Source organism: Epinephelus lanceolatus, chromosome 3 (genome assembly GCF_041903045.1).
Source record: "Epinephelus lanceolatus isolate andai-2023 chromosome 3, ASM4190304v1, whole genome shotgun sequence".
Taxonomy (NCBI): Eukaryota; Metazoa; Chordata; class Actinopteri; order Perciformes; family Serranidae; genus Epinephelus; species Epinephelus lanceolatus.
The window spans coordinates 35888448-35906909 of NC_135736.1; the positions used below are offsets into that span (position 1 = coordinate 35888448).

The following is an 18462-nucleotide window of genomic DNA, read 5'->3' on the forward strand; positions in this document are numbered from 1 at the left end:
GTGTCTCGTATTTCCACCCAAAAAAACACATGAACTTTGTAGTATACCAACACAATGTGTGCCGCTCTCCTCCATCCCACCTCTACTGTAATTTGATCCACTTTATGTTGCCACGCTCAGCTCACAACCTGTCAGACACTAGTGGCTCTTTTTGGGTGAGAGGCGGGGTACACCCTGGACAGGTCACCAGACTATCACAGGGCTGAGACATAGAGACAGACAACCATTCACACTCACATTCACACCTACAGTCTATTTAGAGTCACCAATTAACCTGCATGTCTTTGGACTGTGGGAGGAAGCTGGAGTACCTGGAGAAAACCCACACTGACACGGGGAGGACATGCACATTCTTCCACTCTACTCCCAACTCTGGAATTTACGTTAAAGTTTGCAATGCAAAAATAGAAACTTACTCAAGTGTAAAACATTTCCTAAGTCACAGATTTCCTGAATGTCCCATAAACTGTCTGTGTCCTCTCCTCCACCAGGAGCAGCAGGTGATGGTGTGCCAAATGCTGCAGCAGCAGAGACAGAGGGAGCTGCAGCGCCTCACGCTGACAGGAGCGCTCACCTCCACCCCAAACTCACCCATGATCTCCCAGTCACCCAACCTGCTGTCCTCAGCTACAGCCTCACCCCTGCAGGGTGGCCAGGGAGGCAGCCTGTTCGGCCTGCAGGACAATGCACTTCACAAGCCCGGAGTGAGTAGCACTGCAGGGTTCCTCATTATAATTGTGTATGTTAGAGTTTTAGGAATTAAACATTGTGTAATTGTGTTTTCAGGCTGCAGGAGAGAAGGGTGGAGACAAGAATGGGTGACGTTTCATGATTTCACAGGAGCAGCTCAAATGAAGATGCGGGGCATCACAGCCCCCTCGAAGAACTGAGGTCAACTTTCATGACTTTTGAACGTCTTTCCTTCTCTGTCATCTTTATCTTACACCCTCTTTTATGAATGTATAACAGGATGGACTTAAACGTCAAGGTGAAGTTTTTGGTGTTTTAAAATTCTTTATATCAGAGGTTCTTCTCATAGGTTTTTGTGTAGGCAGCTTTCAGAGAGCATGGATACAGTGGTCTCTTCTTAAATTGCACTAATTTGTTAGCTAGACCAATGGGGCTGCTTATGAAGGCAGAGCCAGAGTTCCTGCTCATCCCTGCAGGCGCTGTACGGGCTTTCGGGCTGAAGCGTGAACTCCAGGTCAGAGCGTCTCCCTTCTGACTTCTCAAGCGCTGACCATTCACGATTTCCCGCCGTGGCTTGAACCGGAGTTTCCATTCAGTCGGTGAGAATCACAGACGTCTGCCACTTCTCGCAACCTCAACTGTCTTCCTTGATATTTTGTCTTCCCTTTGTGTTCACCCCCACCCGAATTTCATCCAGATCTTCTATATGTTGCAGCCTCTACCAGGCACTTATTATGTAAAGGATAAATATACTGTCATTTCCTGTGTGGTTAGCGGCATTTCAACATTAAGCTAGTTATTACCTCAGATCTTTCCACCTTTTTTCCATTGTTGAGATTTTGTGCTGACTCATTACCGCAATAGCCTTCACTGGATATAAATGCCCACCAAAAATCTTGATGTTAACTTTAAGGTATTAACTCTTAATGTAAACGTAGAAACGGCACAGAACCCACGTGTCCAAAACGGCGCTTTGGTCCACTAGAGACCGGAGTAGCCAGATTTTATTCAGAACCACCAGAAGAGTTTCTAAAGACTTTTATATCCTTCCAGTTGCTATCGAGATTAAGCAGACAAAACCAAACATTTGGAAACTGTAAGTAAGAAATTGTTTTTCCGAAACAAGTGTGCACTTTGCATGTTATTAGTTAACAGAGCAAATTAGCCATCAACACTTTATAACGGACGCTCGGTACTTATAGGCCACTAGGGACTGACAGGTTTTTGATTTATGTGAGTATTTTGCACTCCTCCTCCTGAAGTGTCAGTTTTTTATGTTCCTTTCATACATAGATATTCCTTTCATGTTCACCAACTAGTTGTTCTTTTAGCAATACTGGATAGATAATGCCTTAATGATGCTAGATTTACAGAGAAAACCACGAGCCCAAAGGCTTAACTCTCTTGTCGTCTTTCTTTGATAGTGTTTTTTATCTTGGGTACAAGGAGGGTTAGTAAAGTGAAAGCACTCTTCCTGAACCCGTTTATACTTTTGATAGCTGACTGATGATTTCAAGAGTTAAAATGTGTGAATAACCGTATAGTGGTAACTAAAGTGTCAAATAATTTTCTATTGTAATTTTTGTGTTCAGATGAAATGGTCTTTAGTTGTTTGTGCTTCGGAGAACTGAGAAACAAGGACGTATCGAGTGAAGCCTGCACAGTGGTGTCACAGGGGACGGCCCAGATAAACTAATATTAAACTATTATAAAAGTGCTGTGGCGACAGTGTGTGATGCACAGTGTAGCTGTTAGCGTCACTGAGAAGACGGTGAATTGTCAGTGTCATTAACTGCGGGGCCGTTTGAGCCCAGATCATGATTTAAGCCAATGTAGAGACTATGTTAAGCTTGTCTTTCCTTCCACTCCACTTTATCATACAACGCCTCTGTTCGGCTCAGTTTTACTAACAAAGGCTCTTTGCAAAGTAAGGGATTATGTTAATCATGTTTTTTCTCCTGTGTTCTTTAACAATATTGTCATTTAAGATATTTTCTCACTTCTGTTTGCAATCTTGAACATGATCTCCCATACATGTGATATCTTGAGTGCTAGGTTATTTTGTTAGCAGCTAATGTAGACGTCAGAAAGGAACTCCAAGCAGCTCACGAGTCTGTGATAAATACTGTAGCAATGACAGAAGGAGAATGTTGATTATGTCGATGAAGACATGAGCCAACGCGTTGACATGACTCCAAGAGGGAGGTCTGCAATTTACCAAGTATGTCCTTATGAGTCGCCTCTCTTAGCTGAGGCGAAGTCCAGACAGACGACCGTGTCCAAGAGATTGACTGAAGAGTGTTGCGAAGGATTTCTGAAGCGGTTTCTTTCTCATGTTGCACTGGGGCGCTTTGGGCCCAATTGTAAATCGTTTTTTTAGTACCTTTTCAATTTTGTTGGAATACGAGTTGTATACTTTAATATGTTTGTGTAAAAACACATTCATTCTTTTAAGCTTTGAAGTTTGGGTAACCAAGATAATCCATGTTCTGAATGTCGTACTGTGTATCTTTTATGTATTACAACATTTAAGCACCTAGCTCTGAATGAGGTTTGATGGAGAGCGAGTTACCTATTGGGATATGAATTGCATGAAATGCAGTGACGTCTCTCAAATGTGTTGCTAAATACCAAGTAATAACTATGCATAATTTTAAATGCATTGTTCCCTGGAAAAAAAGAAGAAATTAAATGAAATGAGCACTGAATTTTAAAAAGGACAAGCATGTTGTCATTGTACAGTGTATTTGTTTGAGAGAATTGATCAAAACAAATTTGACAATATTCAGATTAAAAGCCCTGTAAAGTATTTTGATATTTTTGTGTGTAAAATTAAAAGGACGGATTAAGACAGCTTTTTTTGTCAATAAATGTATTTTACTGAGTTGTTTTACATTTTCTCTCTGGTGTTGAATCACTTATCTGTCGTTAGTCTACGAGAGTGAAGAGAGGAAAGGGGGAATAAATTCAGACAGTCTCAGGATGGTAGAAACATATAATTTACACAGTAACTAATATTAGAATGAATATGCTCTGTTACAGCAGAGGTGGATTCTGTCAGACTGACGACATGCTGCAGTGTTGAGGTGGGTTTTTGTTGCCATGTGCTGTGCTTGGTGCAACACTGAAACTCGTGTTTGGGTGCCTGAAAGTAGGACTTAAAACCTTGTTTAGAAATAAAATATAAAAGACAGAAACAACATTAAAATTTAAAACTTTCCCAGTCACATATGTCCAAGCAACCTTTAAAAAATATGAATTCAGTATTTAACGTATATCCCAGCTATTTGTTTACACACATTTCCGTACACCATCACAATGATTCAAGAATATTGAGATCATTTTCTAACCTCCTGTGGTGTAAACAGGGTTGAAAGCAGGTCGAAAGGATAAACATTCCTTACATTATAAAGAGTTTATAAGTAGGAAGTAAAACAGTTAACAAATCATTTACTGACACCACATAAGTCAGGGCCAATAGTAAGGAGAACACTTGGGTTGCCAGGTTATGCCTTCAGCTGGTATCAACCCCAACTTTCAAATAAAAATGGTTAAGTTGTAACTAGTGGCTTTATTGATATCTAATGAAGCGTTCACTAATTCTTATGTGACTTCGAGAATTGCCGATACCTGACACTGGAATTGGCCGACATGCTTTTTCTTATTTTGCACAATGAATGAATATTACATATATTGAAAAGTATTGTATTTCATGTCTCCATCTGCTGGTGGGCTATCATGTTAAGAGCAGACATGCATACTATGATGTTAACTCCACTACAAAATAGAGTTGATGATCACTAAAATTAGGTAGGAAAAAAGTGGATATATTGGTATTGGTTATTGGTCAAATGAGTTGTTACATATCGGCATATCAGATAGCAGCAAAAAAAATCCAATATCGTGTATCCCTAATGAGAATGTATTAATGTGTATTACTATCATTTATAACTGTATTACCAAGTAGAAACCAAAATTCAAATTTTGTTCTTATTACTTCTACTGAGACCATGGGCAGTTGTTAGAGTGGACAATTACAATATACTCAACTCCTCCAATCAGAAACAAGCTAGACTGATGACACTGCTCATGCTGAGCAGGATTCTCTTTGCCTGTGGAGAAGGAGCAGGATCATTTCACCTCAGCGGAAGTTTTCACCTAATTAATTGTAACCCCCAAGCCACATGGCCCAATGTAACCACCTTCATTGACATATGATTCTGTTAGAAAATGAACATATTTCACTAAATTTAAATGTAAATTACTTTGAGAAAGGATGTTTCAAAAGCTCATCAATAAACATGCTTTTTAGTATAAAATAACATGTTTTATATGTGTTCAAACAATGTTAGATTTTGACAGGAAGTGTGACTATTATGCACAGATCAGCTACAACATTAAAACCACTGAAAGAGGAAGTGACTGTGATCATTTCGTCACAATGCAGCAGACATGGGGGAAAGTCACACGTCTTTACCTTCAAGTCTCAAGCAAGTCCCAAGTTAGTTGTGGTGAGAATCAAGCAAGTCAAGTCCCTGCTATAAGTCAAACAAGTCACGTCGAGTCATTGCTCAGGTCAAGCAAGTCACAAGTCAAGTCATATGTCACATACAGCAAACATCTCCTCACAATCCGCTAGCTACATATCCTCTGAATATGCTGTGAAAAAGTCCGGTCTCTGTAGGCAGCCCAGGCTCTGCAAATGGCAACAAAAACATTTGGGTCAAGGCTGCACCAACCAGCGAGCACGAGACCGGCGAAAGCAAGCACACACACATGAATGCGGTGCCCATGTCTCACGGTCTCACGTAAGCGCGCACACGTGAGCGCGGTGCACAGAGAGGCAGTTAGAGCTACAGGCTACAATGAGGCTAAAAACAGAGTTCAAATGACGTTTTTCCAAACGACTTTTTATGTCGGGGCTTCAGGACACTTGGATCTCTACGAACGAGCAGTATGGAGATATTTTGTGGTTTCAATTATGTGTTTTTGGACATTTGAATCTGGGGCGCCATAAGCCTCCATTAGGTGGAGTTTTGTTGCTACCCCCTCTCCCCTTGGACCTCCGCAAGTGTTGTGAGGACTCTAAAACTTAACCTGAGCCTCCATCAGCATGAGGGTTGAACATGTGTGTAAATCCAGGGTAACTAGCAGCTATCGCTAATTCATGACAGAGTCACGGAGGACGAGGGGCGAGCTAGCTCTGTTGTGTTTTTTTTTTTTTTTTTTAAGATATTTTTTTGCCTTTAATGGACAGGACAGTTAAGTGTGATAGGGGGAGAGAGAGAGAGGGGATGACATGCAGCAAAGGGCCACAGGCTGGACTCGAACTCAGGCCGCTGCAGCAACAGCCTTGCACGTGGGGCGCCTGCTCTACCACTAAGCCACCAACGCCCCAGCTCTGTTGTGTTTAATAACATAAGTGTAAACAGAAGTGATGCCCAACGGTGCTTAGCATGCCTTTAATATTGAATTAAAGCCAAGTCCTTTAGAGTCATCTGTCTAAAGTCAAAGTCAAGTCTCAAGTCATGAATACAAAGTCAAACTCAAGTCAAGTCAATGGTCAAGCTCCGTCATATCTTAGAGAGCTCATAGTGCCATATTATCCCACCAGAACACTGCGCTCTGAGAACGCAGGGTTACTCGTGGTCCCTAAAGTCTCCAAAAGCAGATCAGGAGCCAGAGCCTTCAGCTATCAGGCTCCTCTCCTGTGGAATCATCTTCCTGTTACGGTCCGGGAGGCAGACACCGTCTCCACATTTAAGACTAGACTTAAGACTTTCCTCTTTGATAAAGCTTATAGTTAGGGCTGGCTCAGGCTTGCCCTGTACCAGCCCCTAGTTAGGCTGACTTAGGCCTAGTCTGCCGGAGGACCCCCTATAATACACCGGGCTCCCTCTCTCTCCCTCTCTCTCTCTCTCATCCTATTACTGCATCTTGCTAACTCGGCCATTCTGGATGTCACTAACTCGGCTTCTTCTCCGGAGCCTTTGTGCTCCACTGTCTCTCAGATTAACTCATATTGCAGCGGTGCCTGGACAGCGTGACATGTGTGGTTGTGCTGCTGCCGTGGTCCTGCCAGATGCCTCCTGCTGCTGCTGCCATCATTAGTCATTAGTCATACTTCTACTGTTATTATACACATATGACTATTGTCACACAAGTATACTGTCAGATATTAATTTGTACCACAGTAGCCAGAACTATAACTATAATATTATTACTTTCATTAATGTTGTTGTAAGCTACTGTCATTACCTGCATCTCTCTCTCTCTCTCTCTCTCTCTCTCTCTCTCTCTCTCTCTCTGTCTCATTGTGTCATATGGATTACTGTTAATTTATTATGCTGATCTGTTCTGTACGACATCTATTGCACGTCTGTCCGTCCTGGAAGAGGGATCCCTCCTCAGTTGCTCTTCCTGAGGTTTCTACCGTTTTTTTCCCCCGTTAAAGGGGGTTTTTTTGGGGGAGTTTTTCCTTATCCGCTGTGAGGGTCTTAAGGACAGAGGGATGTCGTATGCTGTAAAGCCCTGTGAAACAAATTGTGATTTGTGATATTGGGCTTTATAAATAAAATTGAATTGAATTGAAGTCAAGTCTTTAATCAACGTTGGTCAAGCAATTCTGAAGTCATCATATTTGCGACTGGAGTCTGACTCAAGTCAAGTCATGTGACTCGAGTCCCCCATCTCTGCAATGCAGTGGTTTGCTTGGAAACTTTGGGTCCAGACATTTATGTGGATGCCACCAGGCATGCTCCACCCTCTCAAACACTGTTACAGACCAAGTACCCTGCCTCATAGTAATGGTAAACCCTTCCAGCAGCAGCCCCCAACAATGCGCCATGCCACAGCACAAAAATGGCTCAGGGATGGTCTGAGGAATATGAGAAACCTGGCCTCCAAATTACCCAGATCCCAATCTAATCGAGCATCTGTGGGACATCCTGGTACCCCACCTGGCAACCCACAACCAATGCCCTGGTGCCAGACACCACAGGAGCAGAGGTCCTGTATAGATGCCTCAACAGGTCAGAGCCAAGTCTAATTCAAGGGTGCCCCACTGTGGATCAGGGGCACCACTGGGGTACTGGCACATCCCATGAGTGCTCAATCAGATTGAGATCTGGGGTGCATTCTGAACGGCATACCTTTTCTTTTCACTTTTAGTAGGTACTTCAAGCTGCCCTTAAAAAGTGGACACTCCTATTATTACTATTCGACTGGTCATCAGTTACTTGAATGTGCTGTTATCCATCATTGGGACTTCTCTGTTTGTGGCTCAGTTGATGTGACGTATTGTCCACTGGTCAGAGGATTGTGTGTCAGAATAGCCAGGCCAAGCCATGCTGGCTTGTATACTGCGAAATCGGATCGGATGTAGTAGAACATCTTGGTATTTTGGCATACTGCATCTCACATAGTATGTACTGGGACATACTATATCTTTTACTGGCATTCTAGGGTAGTATGGGTATTGGAACGCACAGCTGGGGAATTTGGAGAGGGGGTGAGGTCATCAGTGAGTGCCGTTGCCATGAGGGTGGGCGTTTGGGTCACTTCACCCAATGGTGGTGTTAATGTTTTGGCTGATTGGTGTATATGTCTGCAAAAGCAAAGTTCCTTTCATGGTCAGTTTATCTGTACAGTGGATTAAAGGCTGACTGTATAATAGTATATTTTTTCAATGTTTCAATTGCCCTCATTGTGATACTTTGACTTCTTGCATTGAATTTACTACTATAGTCTTGTGCTCATTAGTGAAAAGATATCAGTGTGTTAAGTCCATCTTAAATCAAAAGATGTCCAGTATCGCAAGTCATCTGTGAGTGAATAAAGATGTTTCGGTTGTCCCCGGTCTCCCGTACTGAATGACTCACATTGAGGAGGAGGAAGCGCGGTGTGTTAGAGGTTATGAAGGAGTGGCTTCAGCACGCGAGCTGTTTACAGTCATCATCCAGGCTCCCGGTTCGTCGCAGGGCAGCAGCCATGTTGTAACTTTTCCTAAAGTCCGTCCAAGTTTTGTGGCAGCTGTTCGCTAAATGCTGGTTTTCATTTGACCTTAAAATGATCTCCAGCAGTTTTCTAGTCGCAGTGCAGAGAGGATGCACGCAGACCTTCACACGACCTATTTCCTTTTCGATGGTGAGACGTCTTCTTTGTCTAGACGCTAAAAGTCACAGTATTTGAATCGTTAAATTTCCTATTACCTTCATACAGATGTATCGCACATTTAGCAGGGTTTTTCAGAGTGCTGAGTCATGATTGGAAAGGTACAATGTAAGACCTGTATTTGTTTTATTCATGCCTATACAAATGCAAACACAAAAGCTGGCACGCCTTAATTCACCTTTAGCACCGATGTGTTGTGCCCAACACGCCCGCAGGTAGGTCACTTGGGTGACAGTGATCACGGGCGCATCACGAGACAATGGGCCCCTGGGCACAGATACGCAAGGGGCCCCACCACCTCTTCTAAGCAGGAGCAAGACACACAGACGTTGTGGTGGTTTGTTTCTCTTATGCATTTTTTTAAAGGTTTTGTGTCTCTTTGTGGTGGTTTGTGTCATTTTGTAGTCATTTGTGTCCCACAAGGGAATTTTGCATCTTGTTAAGGTTATTTTGAGAATCTTTGGGGGATTTTTTGTCTTTTTGAGGTAATTTTGAGTCTTATTGAGGCAATTTTGCGTGTCTTTGCAGTAATTTGTGTAATTGAGGTAATTTTGTGTTTTACTGAGGTAATTTTGCATGTCTTTGGGGTAACTTTGTTTCAATTAGGTAAGTTTATTTTTCTTTGGGGTAATTTGGGTCTCATTGAGGTAATTTTGTGTGTTACTGAGGTCATTATGTGTCTTACTGAGGTAATTTTGTGTGTCTTTGGGGTAATTTGTGTCTTATTTAACCCTCTAAAGGGACAGAGAAATTCCATTGAGAAAGCAACAAGTCTTTGGGCTAACTGTTTTGTCTTACTGAGGTAATTTTTTTGTCTTATTGAGGTAATTTTATGCGTCTTTGGTGTAATTTGGGTCTCATTGAGGTATTTCTTTGTGTCTCTGAGGTAATTTTGTGTCCCTTAGAAGTCATTATGTGTTTTATTGAACTTATTTTGTGTGTCTTTGGGGTAATTTGTGCATTATTGAGGTCATTTTGTGTCGTACTGAGGTCATTTTGCGTGTCTTTGGGGTAATTTTTGTCATTTTTGTGTCACTTTGTAGTCATTTTATGTCTCCAAATGGTTGTTTTGTATCTCTTCCCCTTTTCTGTAGTTATTTTATGTCTTTTTTTGCAGTTCCTTTGCATCTCTGTGATCATTTGAGTCTCCCCACAGTCAGTTTGTGTTAAGTTGGGTGACACCTTGCAGGTTAAGGTCACTTTGGGCCCCTGGGTCTGGGCTCAGTAGGTCCGTTCAGTCATCCATCCAAGTCAGCAAGATGCAAATTTATAAAATATGTCAGAAAGTAACTATTTTCTGCCCTTTTTTATGGTTATCTGCTGTTACAAAGTGTGTTCTTGTATCAGTTGTCAGTTATTTTCTATCAGTGAATCAGTAGTAGTTTTTTTCCCACCCTTGAACTGTTTATTTAAAAAATCTGTCTGCTTACAAATCTTTGTGATGTTATCTGTAGTTATCTCCAGAGGGGTATTCCAGGTAGGAGGTTCAACAAACTCTGAGTCTAACCCTGAACTCTGAGTTGATTTACCCTGAGATGGGAAACTCTGAGTTACTGGTTCCAGAACAGCTGATCTGAGTTAGTTCAGTCAACTCTTGAGTATGTTCACTCTGAGTTAAGCCGACAATAAAAAGCCATCATCAATGGAGGTCCGACTCCACGATTCACCATGGCAACAAGTAAATAAAAGACAGCGCCTCCATTTTAATCCAGTGGATGTAGCTATATTAATGCACGTGTAGCAGATGGTGCACGTTTATCTTTAAAAGAAGAGCCTGAGTCAGAGCGAGGAAAATGTAAATAAGTTAACCATAAAGTTAATAAAAAAGTTTGATTCAGTGTTGTCCATTTATTCATCATTTATCAGACTTACATTTCCTTAATGAAGATAAAGTGGCTGTGTATCAGGCTGTAGATACATTACATTATATTAATATATTTGTTCAGATTTAATCTGATGGGGAAAAACACAGGAGGCAGCAACTGAAAAATAGGAAGATTTAAAACATATAGGCTAGGCTATAGATCAAAGACATAAAGACATGACTGTAAACTCACAGTCTGACCTAGTAATAATATGTTTGGTGATTTACACTTGAAAAGATGTTGAGGTTAAAATACATATATTTTAAAATGTTGGACATCTATTTGTATCTTGACTCTACAGCATTCAGTGACTTTATTTCAGCTATGAATGTAGTAAATTTAAAGACAGTGAAATGCTGCACCATTGCTCACTCAGAAATATTAACATAATCCCCAATATTAGGCTATAGGAATTATGTTCCATCAGTGCGACCAGTGACATCAGTGATAGAGATCATTAGTCATTGATACTACGTGTCTAAAGCTTCATACCCATTTTTAAAATTTAAATAATTAGACCTACACATTATGTGCAATAAACATTTGGGAGCTGTTCTAACAGACTGACAGTCTGATCCTTCTGCACAGTGTTACACAAAATAATAAATATAAAAAGGACAGAGGTTTGATTCTGAGCTGAGGGTGAATTCTCGCTGTGTAATATTTGAATGTTAAGACAAAAACCGATGTCCAAAGAAATGATTGATGTGCATAAATTCAGTAACTTAAGACAGTCCTGAGTAACAAACTAATATCCAGCAGGATTTAGACTGTGACGGACGTTAAATCTCCGCTAATTAACGCGCTTTGATACAAGCTTTGACACGGACTGAAATGAAATGAAATGAAACAGCGTGTAAGAGGGAGGAGACAGAGAAAAACTCAGGGTTTATTGAAGAAAACCTGCCAGCGAGCAGGTTAGGTTCACAGACTCAGTTGCCATGGTGATTGACTCAGAGTTTGATTTACCTCTCTTTCTGGAACTGAAAACCCAGAGTTTCCCTCATTTCAGGGTTAACATACTCAGAGTTTTCACTAAACCCGCTTTCTGGAATACCCCTCTGGTGCTCTGTGTCACATGTGATTGTTTATTCTGTGTGCAGGTTCAGTGCTGCCTGCAGTCTACGCAGGCTATCCCTGCAGCGCGGCTGCCTTACAGAGTGAAGGTGTCTGCTGGGAAACGCTACGCCTGGTGTGCTTGTGGACACAGTAAGAAACAGGTGAGAATGCATGGTGTGCTGGGCTTTAACTTTGAGAGGTACCTGGGCTAAAAGCAGGATGCTTAGAGGCTCATTTACTGCTGCCCATGTCCAGTTTACATTCCCACCACTTTATCTTAAGTGCTATATCATAGGCAACTGGATGCCTACGATAAAGTGGATGCAGAGTAGCAGACTATCAACTGTGTGGTTGTGAACCCTTACAGAGTCGTTGAGGTCACGTGATGTGATGTGATGTGATGTGAAACTCAGAGCTCACATGCGACCTCATACGACCTTCTGAGAGGCAGTTTGGTGGTGGAGACTTGAATTTATTCCTGTGACTGACTGACAGTAAGGAACATGCGAAACTGACAGCTGAGGTCTTTTTTTTTTTTTTTAAGTTTGTCAGCAAACTAGGCTGATGTATGCAGCGATCCCCAGTTAGGTAAAGGAGAGAGCCAAACTAGATTAACTGCAAACATAACAAAATAGATATTAGACTTGGCAATTATTATCTCTTGAGCCCAAGAGACAACATGTCGGATTTGACTGACCTTTTAACATAATTACCCGGGAAATCCTCAAGGTTCTTCCATGGCAAACTTTTGACTTGTCACAGCAGGAAAAGCACAGGTGTAACCAATCACGTTAACGACGTCCTCGTTCTGTTTACTTGTCTCAGTGTTGAAAACAGTCAGGCAGTGTGCACAATAGGCAGGGCCCTGTGGCTGACACACCTAAAGAGTGCAGCCATAATTAATGTCATTAAATACACCTGGGCTTTTCTGTTTATATGCCACTATGTCTGCTGTGAAAAGGGACTGTAGCAGCAGTAGATCTGTGTGTATCTGTAGTAAACTGACCAGTTACATTTAGCGATACAGGCCACATCAGCAAGGAAGCATAATATATTGAATGATTGTTTGATGATTTTGTGTGCCAAAATAACTGGTAAAAAATATGTTCAACTAACTTTAAAATACTGAACCCTGAACAATCTGGTTTTCGGTGTGAAAACATTTATGTGAACTGAAGATGATTTTCACACTTTTATCTTCTTCCTCTTTCAGCCTTTTTGTGACGGCGCTCACAAGTCCAAAGCTCCAAGTATCTCCCCTCTACGCTTCACCCCCGACAAAGACAGGATGGTCATGCTGTGCGCCTGCAAGCAAACCAAAAATGCACCGTACTGCGACGGCTCACACTTGAAGGTCATCTTCCGGGATATAGTGAAGTCAGTGAAAGGCGTCTTTAAATGAAAGACAATAATTTATCTCGACTCAACATAAATGCAGTAGTTGTGGAGATGTGATGTCCAGCACAATTTTGTCCTTGTCATTCCTCGTCAGGCTGATATTTTTGTCTGTATAATTATATTGGGTTTTTTTTTTTTTTTTTAAATATATTAGTTTGCCTGAATGTTGTATATAAATGCATAACCCAATAAAACATACTTGAAAATATATATTTGTGTTGCATCACAAACTTGTGCAGATAATTCTTCAGATTTTAATTACTTTTTTTACAGTTTCAAAATAATAGTAAAAAGGGGGAAAGTGCAAAATTTTGATAACCGTTTTTAATTATACTTTATTTTTGACAACTACAATTAGGTCCAAACCCAGGTAATTTCCTAATTAAGGCTTTAATTAGTATCTGGCTGTGGCCGCTTTCCTGTCAGATTGATTGGCCCTAAAACCTGATGAGAAAATACGAACACACACATCACTGCACAGGAGCTGCAAACACTGGTCTAGTTTAAAGGACAATAATAAAACATCTGGTATGGTGAAACATCTAATAGGATCTAAGTTTCTGGTCTGAAATCCCGAATTTTACTGTGTTTTATGTATTGATGTTTTTTGTGTCTTTTCTATTGGGTGTAATAGTGAAAAAAATGGGATATCAGTATTACCATTTCTCCTTGCCTCCTAGCCTAAACTTTAGGACAGCAGTGGAAATAAATCACATGTTTTTACATGAAAGCACAACATCTTTAAAATAACAAAGACCTGCTTTGCAGAGGTAAAAGACAAAAGCTTTTCCTATGAATTGAACAGTATCCAAAGAAAACGAGAACTTTTTTGAACAATGTGCCCTGGACTGACGAAACTAAAATGGAAACTTGTGGTCAGGAACAAAGACCGAATGCTTGGAGAAAAAAGCATTCATAAAGAAAAACACCTTGACAGCTGTTAAACATGAAGGTGTATCCATGATGCTTTGGGGTAGTGTGCCAGGTGGGGGTCAGGAAATACTGTGCAAGTGGAGGGAAGAATTTGTTCCACCAAATGTCACAAATTCTAGAGGCTAATGTTCAAAGGACAGTTCAGACACTGAAGTTGAAAAGAGGTTGGGTATTTCAGGCAGACAATGGTCTGAATTATACCTCAAAATCAACCATGAAGTACCATCGAGAAAGACAGATGGAGGTTTTGAAACAGCCTACACAGAGCGGAGAGATTTCAAATATACCGTGTATGCAAGGAAGCCAAAGAATATATCTAAGTTAAAGGTGTTCTGCCAGGAAGAATGGGAGAACTATTTGATAACAAGATTTTAATGATTCTTGGCTAGAAGTACAAAAAAAGGTACTAACTTAAATGAGTCTTTAAGGGTGTTTTACATTGTTTTAAAAATATATATTTTTATGCTAAAAAAATAAAAAGTCATCTTGCCATTCAACTTGTTGTGTCTCTGGAATATTCACTGTAAAAGGCATTTTTATGAAGGGTGCCTACTTTTTTGCACACCACTGTGGTAAGTATGACTCATGTATTTTTGGTCATTTTTATTTAATGCTTTAAAAGACATATGTTGTATAATCATATGTCCCAGAGTTTCTCCACAAACATAATTATATTTTCTCTAAAAATGTGTTTAATTGCAGTATTTATTCATTTATTTATTTATTTATACTGTTTTAACTTGTCACACTTCTTGGAAATACTATCTGCTCTTTAAAAATACCCACCAAGTGTAACTTTAAATAATTTTAATTGAATTAAATAAAATCATCATTTCTGTTTTGCAAAATAATACCAAACATGATACTGTCTCTGGAGATGTGTCCTCAGTAGTAGCTTCAGCAGCCTGGTCCACACATACAAATCAGTTCCATTCAATCTGCGGCTGACCGATATCCGAATCCTGATTGGTCCAGCCTCCAACACGTGACTCTACCGGAAGCGACTTCTCCAATCGCCTACCCTTGGCCAGCTGTCATGTCTTACACCGTATTGCACTATTTCTCAGTTTCTGTTTAATTTTTATTTATCAGTTTGATTGACCGTTTCTACTTCCTGTAGCTGTGACGTATTTGCGTCGCTACTTGTTGAGTCACATTCACGTGTTGTTTTAACTGCGCACAGCTCGAGCTGCACCTGGCTGAGTTTGAATTGAAGTTCAGCTGTCACAGGAATAATGAACACGTTGGTGACCAAGTTAGAGCACAAATGGATTAGTTTGACGTTGAAGCAACACTGGACAACAGCTATGGCAGCTTCCAAGGTAAATTACTACCTTATATAAGCCACTGTTTTTGTAAATATGACATTTCTGATACAGCTGGGCTGTTACGTCATAGCTGCTACTGTTTGTATCTCCATGTGTCCACTGACTGAATATTATTTGGACATTGTTGTCAATCTGAATCCAGTTTTGAGGTAGTTAATTTGTACTTTATACTTAATTACAACGAAGAAACACTGTATTTTTCAATTATCAAAAGTTTCTGACAGGTAATTTATTTCCACATGAAACAGGGTAGTGATAAAACAGCAGTCACAGTTTGTGAATAAACTATAGATGATAGTGTCAGTTAATGTGTAACATCAAAGCCCTGCACAGCTGTTTGTAACCTGGTTTGACCTTTCCTCAGGACTGTCTGACAGCACTAGTGTAGTTTTGATAAACATGGGCACAGTTAAGCTACAGTTTGGGCTATTTTGGGAATATGGTGTTGAGCAAATATCACCTGAGTGGGGTGTTTTAATCAGGCCTTTGTTGAAACGCTGCTTAAAGAGCCTGCACACCCACACAGGTGTTCCCACCTCTAGTTAATTTGATTTTGCTCACGTCAACTAAACCTAATAAACCAGTAAGAATCACTTAAGTTTACATTGTCCCACCTTAACTGGTGCATACAATCTGAACACAGAGTCAGGGAGATGTCAGTTAAGCAGTCTGTACACATCCACATAGTACTGAGAAGAGGGCTAGTCAGGCTAAATAAGTGTAAATGTGAAGGTGTACCATGGAGATGTGGGAGAATTGAACACTAATATTATTCTTAAACCCTGTCCATTACTCAGGTAGAGTACTGTTGAAGTATTAAAGCTGGGGTGGGATGGCAGAATTTGTAAATTCACCCTCCTCCTGCACTGTTCCCTCTCTATCCATAGCCCCTCCCACTAGATGACCATGAGCATTGTGCACTTTTTATATAGTAACCCAGTATTTCTCTTACATGGTATTATTTACTCTTATTTCATTGTAGTGTTGCACACAGCACATTTGCCCAGCCCCTCCTCGTCCTGCTCTCTCCGCCTTTCTCTGTATCAGACCACAAATGAGACAAGAATCAGCTGTCCTCACCACTGTGGACTGCCTCGCCAGGAGGAGAGCAGACAGCAGCTCAGGAAACGGAGCTATGGTTGTCAGCTAAAGTGACTTGAATTTGCCAGTGCAAACCCCACAGCACTGGGTGGCAGAGTGGGCTGGTGGCAAGCAGCAGTGCCAGGACTAACCTATGTAACAGCAGCAACAGAAAGTTTGCTGATCTGGCGGAGAGTCTGGGCTCTTTGGTCCCCTGGAGTTAGGGTTTGCACTTGCTGGATTCAGGTTTCTGTGGCTGCTGTTTCAGGGTCTGTGTTGATAGCTGCTGTCTGCTCTCCTCCCAGTGAGGTGGTCTGTAGCAGCGAGGAGTGAACAGTGTAGGCAGGACTCTTCGCCACTTAATTAGGCGTTTACTAAAGGCACAAGCGTCTGCATTTGGGAACGTATTAGGAACGCGCTCTCTCTGAAATTGGTTGAAGTCTCTCGTCACGGACTAGATTTTCTAAAATAAAGCCTGAAAACAGAGCCAAGAGGAGTTGCAATTAGTTTTCTCTCAGTCCACTTAAATTACAATATGCTCAAAGTTTATTATGGGACTTTTATCCTAATGATGCCAAACTAAACCTGCCTACCCCAGCTTTTACTATCATATGCTTTACTTTAATCAACTATTACAAGCCAGAACTTGTAGCTTCAGTTGAGTAATTGTATCTTACAGATTTACTACATCTCTCTAAAGCAAACTGAGTACTCTTATGTGCCTCTGTCCGCAGGTCCAGCTCTCCACACTTCCTCCAGAGCCTGTCATCCCCTCTAAGAAGCCCTTCAAAGTGGAGCTGATTGGTGGAAAGCGTTACTCATGGTGCACCTGTGGACACAGCAAGAAACAGGTAAAACCATCTTTGTTTCCATGTTTCATCGCTCCTGTCTGAAGTACATGCCCCGTATACTCCCTGATCACATCTTTATCTTTCAGCCTTTCTGCGACGGAGCCCACAAGACCAAAGCCAAAGGCCTGACCCCGCTACGCTTTGTCCCAGAGAAAGACGCCACAGTTTGGTTGTGTGGTTGCAAGTACACAAACAACCCACCGTACTGTGACGGCACACACAAGCAGGACTTCATTGTGTCTGCCCCACTACATGGACCAACTGACTCTTGAACAGGAAGGTTGTCTTAGAGGCGAGCATTAATGATGCTGTTGCGTTCACATGCACTTTAAGAAAGCAGAACAATCTGATCAATCATGACAAGTGTTTGAACCTTGTGTGTTGTCAGTGTGTATCTCAGTGCAGTGAAGAGAATGGTGATGAAGAAGTTAAAACCACAGTCCTCATTTGTCCTGCTGTCCGTCTTTTCTATGGTGGAGACAATGTGGCATTAACAGCAGGGTTGGATGATATGATGATATACTGTGATGTAAGAGAGGTTCGTGCACAGAGGGAGATTTTACCATATGGTTCATGCTGAGATGGCTAAAAAATCTTTGTTGTATTAGGCCATTGTGGACAATGTGCCATCTTGTCTTCCTTATATGCTTTTGTTTATTTAAGTTAAGAAATAAATAGTATATGCGACCTAACTGTCTGTTTTAATGATATCAAATAAAGACAAACTGTAAAAACTGACCTGGTTGGGTAATCTGTTGAAAAGAGGCTGAGTAGACACTGGTAATATCCTGTCATGTTGTACACAAACTTTTCTCGAATGTACAGATCCTTAGTATTGAGAATGTGTTATACTATGACAAAGTTAAGACCATCTTGTGACGGCACCAGCTGCGGTGTTAAATCAGTGTTTGTGTTGCTATGGCACAAATGACATGAGAGAATTGAGTTTAGCTGAACAGGTGAACTGTGCCAGATGTGTTCAGTATGCCATAGATTGTGCTGATCAGTTGACAGGAATGACTATTTGAAACTGGGATACAGTGATGCACAACTTAAAACAAATTTTGAGCAGGGGTGTAAAGTGGG

General features: G+C 41.1%; 3 protein-coding genes across 3 annotated transcripts in view; all 3 read left to right on the forward strand.

Moving 5' to 3' along the window:
• The window catches only part of LOC117255612 (protein AF-17-like), a 29958-nt gene extending 26581 nt beyond the window's left edge, over positions 1–3377 (forward strand). Inside the window, exons 19-20 of the mRNA XM_033624704.2 lie at positions 492–704; positions 787–3377. Of these exons, the coding sequence (XP_033480595.1) occupies positions 492–704; positions 787–822 (249 nt within the window). The 3' untranslated portion in view covers positions 823–3377. The remainder of the gene's footprint in view (positions 1–491; positions 705–786) is intronic.
• A 5221-nt stretch (positions 3378–8598) lies between these two features.
• Positions 8599–13392, forward strand: LOC117255042 (uncharacterized). The gene is made up of 3 exons (XM_033623595.2): positions 8599–8835; positions 11831–11947; positions 13000–13392. Exons 1-3 carry the CDS (start codon positions 8758–8760, stop codon positions 13186–13188), a joined length of 384 nt encoding a protein of 127 aa, XP_033479486.1. The 5' UTR covers positions 8599–8757; the 3' UTR covers positions 13189–13392.
• A 1710-nt stretch (positions 13393–15102) lies between these two features.
• LOC117255737 (uncharacterized) lies at positions 15103–18114 on the forward strand. The gene is made up of 3 exons (XM_033624890.2): positions 15103–15439; positions 17260–17376; positions 17463–18114. The coding sequence occupies exons 1-3, from the start codon at positions 15353–15355 to the stop codon at positions 17646–17648; spliced, it is 390 nt and encodes a 129-aa protein (XP_033480781.2). The 5' UTR covers positions 15103–15352; the 3' UTR covers positions 17649–18114.
• The last annotated feature ends 348 nt before the right edge of the window (positions 18115–18462 follow it).

What these genes read in the sequence shown, in the direction of transcription:
- LOC117255737 (XM_033624890.2), top strand. Translation starts at nt 15,353, where the DNA reads ATGAACACGTTGGTGACCAAGTTAGAGCACAAATGGATTAGTTTGACG. An exon ending in CAGCTATGGCAGCTTCCAAG is followed by an intron (nt 15,440 to 17,259) that starts GTAAATTACTAC and finishes CTCTGTCCGCAG; the next exon opens with GTCCAGCTCTCCACACTTCC. An exon ending in GTGGACACAGCAAGAAACAG is followed by an intron (nt 17,377 to 17,462) that starts GTAAAACCATCT and finishes TTTATCTTTCAG; the next exon opens with CCTTTCTGCGACGGAGCCCA.
- LOC117255042 (XM_033623595.2), top strand. Translation starts at nt 8,758, where the DNA reads ATGATCTCCAGCAGTTTTCTAGTCGCAGTGCAGAGAGGATGCACGCAG. An exon ending in GACCTATTTCCTTTTCGATG is followed by an intron (nt 8,836 to 11,830) that starts GTGAGACGTCTT and finishes TTCTGTGTGCAG; the next exon opens with GTTCAGTGCTGCCTGCAGTC. An exon ending in GTGGACACAGTAAGAAACAG is followed by an intron (nt 11,948 to 12,999) that starts GTGAGAATGCAT and finishes TTCCTCTTTCAG; the next exon opens with CCTTTTTGTGACGGCGCTCA.